The sequence below is a fragment of the Maniola jurtina genome, chromosome 21 (assembly GCF_905333055.1).
Source record: "Maniola jurtina chromosome 21, ilManJurt1.1, whole genome shotgun sequence".
NCBI lineage: Eukaryota > Metazoa > Arthropoda > Insecta > Lepidoptera > Nymphalidae > Maniola > Maniola jurtina.
The window spans coordinates 9,502,252-9,514,741 of NC_060049.1; the positions used below are offsets into that span (position 1 = coordinate 9,502,252).

Genomic DNA, 12,490 nt, shown 5'->3' on the forward strand with positions numbered 1-12,490 from the left:
GTAAAGAAACTACAGCATAGCTCTCTCCATCGCCCGTTGAGTGACTGAGCTTTTTTTTTTCTCGTCTGGCTTTACATAGATTAGCCAATGTCAGGTTTTGGCTGAGCTTTCTTATGAGGCCCATAGTTCCAGATTATAAATGCCCATACTTTCTACCTTCAAGTCAAACGTGAATAGGCATCTTCTAGGCAAGCACGCTCCATCTTAGGCTGCATCATCACTTGCTTAGCAGGTCAAATTGCAGCCAAACGCTAGTCTGTTAAATATTTAAAAAACAGGTCAAGTGCAAGTCATACTCGCGCACCGAGTGTTCCGTACTCGGATATTTTTTCCGACATTTTGCACGATAAATCAAAAACGATTGTGCATAAAAATAAACAAAAATCTGGTTTAGGATGTACAGGTAAAGCCCGTTCATATGATACCCCACTTGGTATAGTTATCTTACTTTGAAAATTTAAACACATTTTTTTTAATGATGTTACCACAAATTCACGGTTTTCGGATTTATTCCTTTACTTGTGCTATAAGACCTAACGGGATACACCCTATAGGTTTTCTTGACAGATACGACGGACGGACGGACGAACAGACAGACAACAAAGTGATCCTATAAGGGTTCCGTTTTTCCTTTTGAGGTACGGAACCCTAAAAACCCGGCACATGAGAATAAGAACACAGCGCACACTACTGCTGCACCAGGACGTCAATAACTTTAAGTAGCATGGCTTCTACGTAATCGTTAAAACTTAAAAGCTTTAAGGGTGTACCCGTCACTACAGCCAATATCCGCTCGATCAGCTGTTAGGAAGCAGCTGGCGGCACCGTCCGCCATATTTCTTTTTCATTTTTTTAAAATTTAATCGAATGACTAACGATTTTTTCGATACGGTCTTGAATGATTTGTTTCGTTTTTTTTTTTTAACGACACATCGTCCCAATTTGTTTTGGATGGCAAATGTGTTACCGTTATGTTACGTTACTGGCCGTTAGCGTAATGGGTTTTGCATCTGTGCATATTTTGTTATATTTCAATGCAGATGCATAGTAATAAAATTGTACATACAGACGATATTGTTAGTGAAGTGCAGATCATCTCAATGCACAAGTGTGAATTAAAAATTTATTACACCCCCGACAAGTGAAGGTTACTGTAACTAGAAAAGAGCTGATAACTGTCAAACGACTGAACTGATTTTCTTGGATTATAGCTAAAACACTGTCGAACAAGCCACCTTTCTAACAAAAAAAAACTAGATTAAAATCGGTTCATTAGTTTAGGAGCTACGATGCCACAGACAGATACACAGACACACAGATACGCATGTTAAACTTATAACACCCCTCTTTTTGGGTCGGGGGTTAAAAAGACTTGTCGTGGTACAAAATAACTACGTCCAGCTGTGGACTTCTGTCGGTTGATGACGAGGACCTAATCCCAACAGAAGCTTTACATTTAGTGAGGGATAAAATTGTTTATGCCTAAAATTAAAAAAAAAGTGTGTACAGACTTTAAAACGATACGTCCCTCTCTCTCTGGCTTATTCGCCCGTCTCTCTCTATTAATTTACCTTTCCCCCTAACCTCTAATGAGTTCTTTCTGTTGCGTTTTTTTTTGTTCCCTAATCATTTTCACAACTAATTAAGCTGTCAAGGAAGGAGGCCGATGTAAAAATGATGGTTCGTTATCAATTTTACACGCGCTACGAAAATTCAACATGGTACTTGCTCGTATTTTTAACCGCCGACCCAAAAAGAGAGGTGTTATAAGTTTGACGTGTGTAGCTGTGTATCTGTCTGTGGCATCGTAGCTCCTAAACTAATGAACCGATTTAATTTTTTTTTTTTTTCGTTTGAAAGGTGGCTTGTTCGAGAGTGTTCTTTGCTATAATCGAAGAAAATCGGTCCAGCTTTTTGAAAGTTATCAGCTCTTTTCTAGTTATTGTAACCTTCACTTGTCGGGGGTGTTATAGATTTTTAACTTACACTTGTCCCTTAGTCTAAAAAGTGACTTAAAATTTTATGATAAAATCTAATAGAATCTGTTTATTAATTGTCTCTATCAAAATTATGAAATCATATATAACTAAATAATTGGATACACCCACACTTCAAGGCCTACGCAGTAAGAAATTAATAAGAATAATTAATTTAATATGATGAAAATGTTTGATGGACTAAGTAATTTCTTATGGAAAGTCTCAGAGTGAGTTTCTTAAAAGTCACCTTAATTAGCGTTTGATTAATTAGTAAGAAGTTTTGTTAGGAGTTTCGAAATAAAATTAAATGGGAAGGACAAGACTATAGTCCACGACAGGTCGAGATGGCAATTGGGGTGGGGACGCCCCGCACACCCGCATAGTCCGCGTGCTATCACGCACTGGGTTAGCGTGGGAACTGTCTCTAGGCCAACGGGAAGTATCCTATAGGTTTTCTTGACAGACACGACGGGCAGACAGACAAACAGGCAGTCAGACAGACTACAAAGTGATCTTATAAGGGTTCCGTTTTTCCTTTTGAGGTACGGAACCCTAAAAACTTACAGAGATTTTTGAAGAGTTTTGATGTATCTACCATGTTCAAGTTTAAAATATATTTTTTATTCACTTGTGACCGCCCGCGGCTTCGCCCATGTGGGACTCTCAAAAAAACAGCCTTATTCCTTGTCTACATTATAAAGGGAATCTCTGTACACAGCTTTCTAGGTCAAAAGATTATAGAAAATATAAATCTTAATTAATTTAAATTGTTATCTTTGTTTTACATCCAAACTTTTAAGTCGAATTAATTTAAGTACTAAGTGCAAAACAAGGTAAACTCTCTAAAATTTTGTAGGCAGAATTTATAATAAAGATACCTAGAACTAGAAAAGTTCCTTTCGACTAATAGCGCTGAGATTTATTAATATTGCCACTGTGCCCAGACTTTACTTAGGTTGGACAGATTTTATGCTTTTGACAGAGATCTGTCTCGTTCCAAGTTTTGTTTAACTCGTAGGTAAAGTCTGAATAATCAAAGTACTTTCTTTAGAGCTACTACGAATTGAGAACCTTCGTTTTATACAGGGTGGTCAAAAAGTCGTGGATCAAACGAAATAGAGAGATAGAGGAGGTCATTTCTAGCAAAATAAATTTCTACAGCATGGCCATATTTAAATTGCCATAAGAGTTATGAATATTTTTGGGTTTTTTAACAAAATACCAGATTCTCTTACAATTAGACTAATTAAAAAAAGATGAGATAAAAAACAATAAAACAAACGATGCTGTGTCATTACTAGATAATGTATCAGCACTACAAACCTTCTATTGAGGCTCTGGCTACCAAATTACAAGAGCAATTAATTTTTTTCCAAAACTTTTAAACCGTTACCAAAAATTAAATGTCACTTTAAAAGCGCACTGTGAAAAAAAAATGTACTACGGAAAAGTGACCCTGTATCAGAAAAATTTGCTGATTTAATGCCAATTCAAATGAGGTATAATACATTACTCTTTGTTTCGTAATTCTGGTATTATAATCGTTTTTTCATGTCAAGGTGCAAATTTCAGTAGATTAGTTTAATTCAAAATAATTTTGAAGATTATCATGCTGCTAGTTAAACTGCTAGTTTTTTGTACGTTGGAATGCTAGAAACATCACTGTGCTTGCCACACTTAAAATTTGTGAAAAGAACAGAAACTCTTCACTACCACCACGTGCCAGAACTACCCAGAACGCCCTCTTTTCTAGGAAAAAAAAGGATAAAAAACTATGCCTCTCTTTCACATCCTTCCTTATTCCAACAATGCAAATAGAAAGGATGATTAGTGTGAACGAGAGGCATAGTTTCTTTATCCTTTTGTTTCCTAGAAAAGATGAACTACTTGCAAGACGGGCGTTCTGGGTAGTTCTGGCACGTGGTGGTAGTGAAGAGTTTCTGTTCTTTTCACAAATTTTAAGTGTGGCAAGCACAGTGATGTTTCTAGCATTCCAACGTACAAAAAACTAGCAGTTTAACTAGCAGCATGATAATCTTCAAAATTATTTTGAATTAAACTAATCTACTGAAATTTGCACCTTGACATGAAAAAACGATTATAATACCAGAATTACGAAACAAAGAGTAATGTATTATACCTCATTTGAATTGGCATTAAATCAGCAAATTTTTCTGATACAGGGTCACTTTTCCGTAGTACATTTTTTTGTCACAGTGCGCTTTTAAAGTGACATTTAATTTTTGGCAACGGTTTAAAAGTTTTGGAAAAAAATTAATTGCTCTTGTAATTTGGTAGCCAGAGCCTCAATAGAAGGTTTGTAGTGCTGATACATTATCTAGTAATGACACAGCATCGTTTATTTTATTGTTTTTTTATCTCATTTTTTTTTAATTAGTCTAATTGTAAGAGAATCTGGTATTTTGTTAAAAAACCCAAAAATATTCATAACTCTTAGGGCAATTTAAATATGGCCATGCTGTAGAATTTTTTTTTGCTGGAAATGACCTCCTCTATCTCCCTATTGCCTTTGATCTACGACTTTTTGACCACCCTGTATAAAAAGTTGGTTACATGGTCTGCTGTTGTACCATAAGCTTTTAATATGCACCGTGTGAAAAGAAGTATTTAAAATATTATAACAAATGTTATAAAACCTTGCAAAAAAGCTTGCGTATTCAAACATAAAAAGAGAGACCGCCAAACTGATTCAAATGAATTGGAATAATAAAAATTTTATTTCTCTCTAGCTTTTTAATAACTCAAGTCTTTCAGTAGGAGGCTATTTAAAAAAGGTTGTAAAATATATAAAGCCTTTTTAGGTTGTAGAGTTGTTGTGCAAGACCACTCGCTGAACAAGTGTAAATTAAAATTTTATAACACTTTCTACAAGTGAAGGTTACAGTAACTAGAAAAGAGCTGATAACTTTCAAACGGCTGAACCGATTTTCTTGGATTATAGCTAAGAACACTCTCGATCAAGCCACCTTTCAAACAAAAAAACTAAATATAAATCGGTTCATTAGTTTAGGAGCTACGATTCCACAGACAGATACACAGATACCCACGTCAAACTTCTAACACCCCTCTTTTTGGGTCGGGGGTTAGTTGAGTATGAGTTCCCCCGGCGCTCCCTTCTCTCAAGCAAACGTCCATTTGTTTGTTTGTGATTCTGTGATTTTTTTCAGCGTGTGAAGAAAATAGATTTACAGTATGTGAGAGTTCATGTTTGTCCTTCGGCCATAAACTACCTAAGTCTACTATGAAACATATGTTCGCGCCGCTAGGATGTGTGCGTACCTATATATATGTGTCAAGTGACGTGCCGCGTATAAAGTGCTCAAATGAGAACCCCGACATTCGAAATGCGGCCAGATAGACAGCTACGCGCCGCCTATGCGTCCACCATGTTACTTATTCTCAATTCTGTACAGTAGTAATAAAATGCTTTAAACATCATTAGTTGTTATTCGAGCTTGTTCGACACCTATCCTGAACAAGAAATGATTTCTTGTTCAGGATAGGTGTCGAACAAGCTCGAATAACAACTAATGATGTTTAAAGCATTTTATTACTACTGTACAGAATTGAGAATAAGTAACATGGTGGACGCATAGGCGGCGCGTAGCTGTCTATCTGGCCGCATTTCGAATGTCGGGGTTCTCATTTGAGCACTTTATACGCGGCACGTCACTTGACACATATATATAGGTACGCACACATCCTAGCGGCGCGAACATCCTCCCGGCCCTTGAAAGATGGTTTCAAGAGCAAGACGTCGGCAACAGGCAGATCCGATTAAGGGCCCGTCGCAGTGCCCTGAGCGGTGGAGATGTCTGCAACGCGGGGCACGCCATCAGCGCCGGGATGCAGTTGTGTCACTCTGCCAAGGCGTCAGCAGAGCGGAGGCGCGCTTGGCTCCTTCAGCAAAACTAGATCGTGTACCTTCAATGTGGCACACCTTGTACACCACTTCGTGCGCTGTTGTAGTTCGGCCACATAAACGTTAGCCCATCGTTTCCAAAAGTGCTGGTGCGCCTGCTTCAGCCGTTGAAATCGGTCGAGTCGGTTGGTGTTGATATCCAGTAGAGGTGGACTCGGCAAGGACGTAAGTGGCCTGCCAATCAGAAAGTGCCCGGGTGTGAGACACTGGAGATCATTGGGGGAAGGACTGAGAGGACAGAGGGGCCGGCTGTTGAGGATTGACTCAACCTGTGCAAACAATGAAGATAATTCCTCGAAAATTAAGTTGGTTGTGCCCATTACTCCTTTTGGATGAAATTTGGTTGCCTTTGTGCCGGCCTCCCACAAACCACTGAAGTTAAGAGCGTATACGAGGGAGAACTCAAACTCAATATTCTGTTTGGATACAAAGTTTTGTACAGAGTCTTGAAACTCCCCAGATTTTAGACGATCACGCTCGTTATAAAATAAAATCTTAGTTAGATGACTGTCAGCATATAATAAAATTGGACATTTTTTGTCGTAATTAAAATCGGACATAGAAAGACGGCCACCTACGCGGAGTATACCCCTTGCATCAATAACGGTGTCCAATGAAGATAGAAGTGAACTTGCTTTAAACTGTTTATTGCTAGACAAAAGTGTCAATTCGTTTGCAAAAGACTGACCTTGTGAAATCTTCACTGGAGCACACATGGAATTATCAAGTTCGGAAGCTTGCAATAGACCAGTCAACTTATTTTTGGACTTTCTTACGTTATTGATACATCGAAGCACCCAGGCATAAATGCGTTGTAAAATAGGCAATCTTGAAATTCTAGTTAAATCAAAGAAAGTTTCCTGGGCCTCCACTGCGAGTGCTTTGATTTCAGGTAGGTTTTTAATTCTATGTTCTTGTGAGGGCCAAGACGCTTCTGGCTCTAAAAGGTAAGTTGGTCCATGCCACCATAACCCACATCGATTCACGCAAGAGGGCTGCACACCACGTGTAACTAAATAAGCTGGGTTCTGTGATGTAGGGGCATGGGAATTAAGTTCAGAAATTTCAGTTGTAGTCGATTTATTGGTTAGTTTTAGAAGAACTGGATGATGAGGCAGATAAAATGAAGATTCTGATAGGGGTTTGTCGTATACAGATAAATGCTTAAGGTCTGCATACTCCCTCATGATTTCTACATATGATTGCTTGAGTAAAGGCTGTTTATTGAAGCGCCCTTCAAGGTTAAAAATACTTCTTCCTGCCAATGCATAAGAATTCCCTAAACAATCCTTGTCACAACGAAGCGGGATTTTTACGCAAAAATGGCCATCATCACAGCGGTAAGTGTTTTGGAGAAAATGCTGTTCGCAAAGATGCTCCTCTTCTTTATAGATGGTCTTAGTGGGCACTTTCTCAAGTTCCCAAAATTTGGTAATTTCGTTAGATAAATCTGAGTCGCAACTAACTAAGTTGCAAGAAGTTTCTTGAGAAGGCTCAGATTTATGTGCCCTTTTACTAGGGCCTATAGGACCAGCTATCAACCATCCTAACTTAGAGCTACGCAAGATAGGGTAGTGCTTACCAAGAGAACGCTGTTCAGTGCCAATGATACACCAGAACAGCTCTGCGCCCAGAATAACATCAATATCAGAGGGAATGTTAAATGTTGGATCCGCCAGCTGAAAATTGGAAATATTCAATCTTGTAATATCGAAGGCAATCTTAGGCAATTGACCTGTAAGCTTAGGCAAAACTAAACAAGATATCGTCGTATTGAAAGAGGAATGTTTTGATTTAATGTGTACTAAACATCGTTCTGATAAAACATTTAGTTTGGTGTCACCGATACCAATGATCTTGGTATCGATTTTTTGAGAAGGTAAGCCAAGACTTTGTTTGACAGCTGTGGTCAGGAATGAGGACTGGCTTCCGCTGTCAAGAAGAGCACGCACTGTGACCTTTTCATTAGAGGTCGGATTAAACAAATCAACTAATGCGGTGCATAGTAGAACTTCAGTCACCGACGTGGATGACATGGTAACAGTCTCTAGTGCTGGTTCTTCTTCACTTTCGGAGACGTTGACGTGGATCAGTGAATTGTGCCGTTGGTTACAGATCTTACAGCCACCACCAGACAGGCGGCACTGGTCCACGGTGTGATCCTTGCGGAGGCAATTCCGGCAAAGATTTAGAGAAGATACGAGTGCAGATCTATCTTCTGGAGATTTATTCTTGAAGGTCAAGCACTCGTAAATACGATGTTTACCTTTACAAACTGGACAGACAAAATTAACTTTAGATTTAGAAGGTGAACTGGTCGCTGAGAAGGATTTAGTAAACTCTCTTTTACCCTTTGGTGAGGGTTCTATGGAACTGCGACGTTTACTTTTAATTGTCTCAAATACATCTGCCCTATTTTTTAGAAATTGGAAGAAATCATCTAGTGTAGGGATGTCCTTCAATGAGCTTCTGCTTTCTTCCCACTTCAAACTTGTGGTGGGGTCTAGCTTTTGGGAAATAAGAAAAATTATAAGCATGTCCCAACTTTCAGTAGGCAACCCTAATGTGTGAAGGGCACGCAAGTTTTTAGTGACATGGTCTATAATAAAACGAAAAGATTTCTCGGTTTCGCGAACCGTATCTACACTGAGCAAAGCCTTTAAGTGATTATTTATCAATTGGCGCTTATTATCATAACGCTCGCAGAGAAGCTGCCATGCCTTACTATAATTTTTATCACTTACTTCCAAATTACTTATCACGCGGGCGGCCTCTCCTTCTAGGTATGAATTCAAATAATAAAACTTGTGTATATCTTTTATTCTAGTATTATCATGGACTAGAGACACAAAGGTGTCCTTAAATTCCAGCCATTTGTAATAAGAACCATCAAAGTTTGAAATTTTAATAGTGGGTAACTTAAAACCCAACAACCCGTCGCATTCGTCGTGATCATGACAAGAATGCGATGAATTATTTTGTTTCTTTGGAGTAGAATTCGTATCAATTAATTGCTGGGCAGTCGCGATGCAATAGCAAAAGTCTTGCTCAATAGTTTCGCGAATATTTAATTCCGCGTCTTGGTCTTCTACATTAAGAACCTCTATTTGCGTTTGTAGCTCATCGAAATCCGTAAACAATGTTTCAAATCGGCTTAATTTAATTGATAATTTGCTGACTTCGACTGGCGAAATCGACTTGCAACTAGACAAAACGTCTAAGTTATTTTTAAACTTAGTGAGTCGGCCTTTAAATGAGCTACGTTTTGCTGTTAATTCTCTTAGGTTAGTATCAAGACTCTGTTCGTTTAGCGACATTTTAATTAAGTAGTGTTACTGTGTTATTAATAAAATATAAAATGGTAGGTACGATACGCTCCTATACTTCGATGTGTTGACTCGAGCTGGCCGGTGAGAGGCAGGCTCGCGGCTACGATCAAGGTCGCACGATGCAAATTCAGCCGCTGCAAGCGCGCTTGCAGATGCACCGTGCGCGTAGACGTTGTTCGAAAGGAAGCGCTGAATCGCTGAAATTTATATTACGCAACACTGTAGTCGTAACTCGTAAACAATAAAAATAAGTAGGTAGATAGAATTGAGTTTTAGGATTAGGTTTTAATTTACCTATAATTGCATTAATATTTGCATGTAAATAGCAATTTAAATAAAGAATGAGTGAAATGGATCTAAGCCTTGCAAATGAGGCGTAAACAAAATAAGTAAGTAGTTAGGTACTTAGGTATATTTTAACAAGTTTGACATTAAACTGTTGTTTTAAGGCAAATAAAATTTAAAGATAGGTGCTTGTTAGGTTCGTAAGCAAAGAAGTCCATAAATAAATTATTATTTAGGTATGAAGGCGCTTACGAAAGGCACAAGGTAGGTAGGTGTAGATGTTCACAGTTGGAACTTAATTGTTATTGTTAGACTGATAAGTTTTAAAGGCAGTGCTTATTAGCTTCGTAAGCAAAGAAGTCCTAAAATAAATGTTTATTTAGGTATAGGCACTCACGAAAAGCACTAGGTAGGTAATTAGGTACCTATAGATTATTTACATTAGGCAAATAAGTTTTAAAGGAAGTGCTTATTAGCTTCGTAAGCAAAGAAGTCCTAAAATAAATATTTATTTAGGTGTAGGCACTTACGAAAAGCACTAAGTAGGTAATTATAGATTACCTACAGTTTGGATTAACTTAATTGTTATTTTAAGGCAAATAAGTTTTAAAGACAGTGCTTATTAGCTTCGTAAGCAAAGAAGTCCTAAAATAAATGTTTATTTAGGTAAAGGCACTTACGAAAGCACTAGGTTGGTAAGTATAGATTACCCACAGTTCACAGTTTGGATTAACTTAATTGTTATTTTAAGGCAATTAAGCTTGAAAGACAGTGCTTATTAGCTTCGTAAGCAAAGAAGTCCTAAAATAAATGTTTATTTAGGTAAAGGCACTTACGAAAAGCACTATACAATAGATTATGCACAGCCATAAAAGATGGGTAATCTTAATGATTTTAAAGATTCTATATGCAATTAGACTAGATGTAGGCTTAATATTCACTATTACATTGATTTATGCACATAATAGAAAATATTTTATGCCTTTAGGGTCTAAATTCATTGCCTGCACAGACTGAAGGGGACAAATTAGGGACGAAGAAAAGGAACTGGCTCACTCGATTTAACAGGCCACGTCCATTGCTTGATGATCCTTGCCGGTTCTCGATCTTCCAAACTGCTGTAGACCTCGTCGGCTGAATAGGTGGACACAACACAAGATCCAAGTCTTCGATCGAAGTCGGCTCGAAGATCGTAGTCCCGTTATGAGGCGTGGCGTGGCACTTTAGATACGAGTGGATTTCTTCGCCAAAACTTCGTTGTCCGAAATTGCAGGTCCTGTCACGGTCGCCATTTCTTGTTCAGGATAGGTGTCGAACAAGCTCGAATAACAACTAATGATGTTTAAAGCATTTTATTACTACTGTACAGAATTGAGAATAAGTAACATGGTGGACGCATAGGCGGCGCGTAGCTGTCTATCTGGCCGCATTTCGAATGTCGGGGTTCTCATTTGAGCACTTTATACGCGGCACGTCACTTGACACATATATATAGGTACGCACACATCCTAGCGGCGCGAACAACATACAAAGCCTTTTTGTAATAAAACCTATTTTCTAAGGCACCTTTGTGGGCCGCCTGCTTTAATACCCGCGTATATTATGTCGCTTTTTGTAATGGGTTTTCATTTTCTTGTTTTCTCTCTTTGCAGGTAAGTTCCGGAGGTTTTCATTAGCGGATATTGTCTGGAACATTCTAGATGGCTGAGGTAATTGCGTTGGAATAAAATTATGGTGGAAGCATACTTATGGTACTTGACCCCGATGTCACAAAGCGGTTTTAAGTGTTTTTTATGATTGCAAATATTTATTATTTATAAAAACATTACTTTATTACACACAAAAAATATTATTAAAAATTAAATATTATAAACTTTGGTCACATTTTTGAAATATTCACATATATAATTAAATCCTACTTATTATTAAAGAGCAAAGCGGATTATAACAAATCTCATCAAAATTCTCTTTATTTTTAGGGTTTCGTACCTCAAAAGGAAAAACGGAACCCTTATACGATCACTGTTGTCTGTCTGTCTTCCTGTCTGTCTGTCTGTCTGTTTGTCCGTCCGTCAGTCCGTCGTTTCTCTCAAGAAAACCTATAACAAAGCTTTGCATTTCATAGGGTGATCACGTGCTGCAAGTATGTTTACACAATTACGTAGCATGAATACAGCGTAGCTACTACGTGTCTACGTATTGCTACAGAGGCTACGCCGTTTAGTGCTACGACAATCGACAGCTACGCTACACGCTTGACAAGTTGTTTTGTTTTCCTTCAACGTCCATAACTAGCAGCAGTCCAAGCACAATTAGTGCGATAAAGTTTTCTCGCGGTTTTACAAAAAGCGCAACGCACATCCGAGGAGAGTCTGAAGCTATTTTTCATAACAACTCAAGCTAAACTTTATTTTCATTGGCATAAAGCACGTCTTTTGAGACTCTTCAGTATACCAACTTCATGACGGTATGTCAAGGTACATGAAGCTAAGTTTGAGTTGTAACCAAAAAACTCGACTCCATTCCGTTTATGTGCGACGGCCGTAAAGTTGCCTTCGAACTATGGAAATATAATATATAAATATCGCTCACCCTAATATAATATTATATTACATTTAAGTGTGAACAGTGACATTTAAAAGTAGGGTGAGCGATATTTATGTATTATATTATATTCCTTAGTTTGAAATCAACTTTAGTCTTTTTTTTTTCTTTAAATCTGGCTTTACTCTGATTAGCCAATGTCAAGTTTGTGATATTTTCAAGTTATTGAATTTATACAAGTATGGACTCCGTCTGCGCCGGCGCCCGCCGACATACGCGCGGCGCCCCTTTAGAGCGCTTCCCAGTCAGTTCCACCACCAAAAAACACCAACTAACACAAAAACCAGCCACTCTTAACAAAAAAAAAACACTCCAAACAAGCACAGCACGCGCGCCAGCAAACGCCATCA

At 38.2% G+C, this 12,490-nt stretch overlaps 3 protein-coding genes across 8 annotated transcripts in view; 1 reads left to right on the top strand and 2 right to left on the bottom strand.

Annotated features, from left to right (window-relative positions):
* LOC123876145 (brain tumor protein) overlaps positions 1 to 12,490 on the top strand; it is a 235,012-nt gene that overhangs the window by 197,817 nt on the left and 24,705 nt on the right. For 2 of the 6 annotated variants that reach the window (XM_045922303.1, XM_045922304.1), the window contains one exon: positions 11,189 to 11,245. The exons of the other annotated variants lie outside the window; for them this stretch is intronic. The gene's annotated coding sequence lies outside the window, so the exon portion shown is untranslated. The remainder of the gene's footprint in view (positions 1 to 11,188; positions 11,246 to 12,490) is intronic. 6 annotated transcript variants of the gene reach the window in all.
* LOC123876161 (myb/SANT-like DNA-binding domain-containing protein 3) overlaps positions 1 to 12,490 on the bottom strand; it is a 268,506-nt gene that overhangs the window by 132,425 nt on the left and 123,591 nt on the right. The window lies entirely within an intron of this gene.
* On the bottom strand, positions 5,964 to 9,239 carry LOC123876149. The gene is made up of 2 exons (XM_045922308.1): positions 7,505 to 9,239; positions 5,964 to 6,096 (listed from the first exon to the last, which is right to left on the bottom strand). The coding sequence occupies exons 1-2, from the start codon at positions 9,237 to 9,239 to the stop codon at positions 6,023 to 6,025; spliced, it is 1,809 nt and encodes a 602-aa protein (XP_045778264.1). The 3' UTR covers positions 5,964 to 6,022.

Coding starts and splice junctions, on each gene's coding strand:
- LOC123876149 (XM_045922308.1), bottom strand. CDS start 9,239: ATGTCGCTAAACGAACAGAGTCTTGATACTAACCTAAGAGAATTAACA. Junction 6,097..7,504: donor CACTGAACAGCGTTCTCTTG/GTAAGCACTACC, acceptor TCTGATTGGCAG/GCCACTTACGTCCTTGCCGA.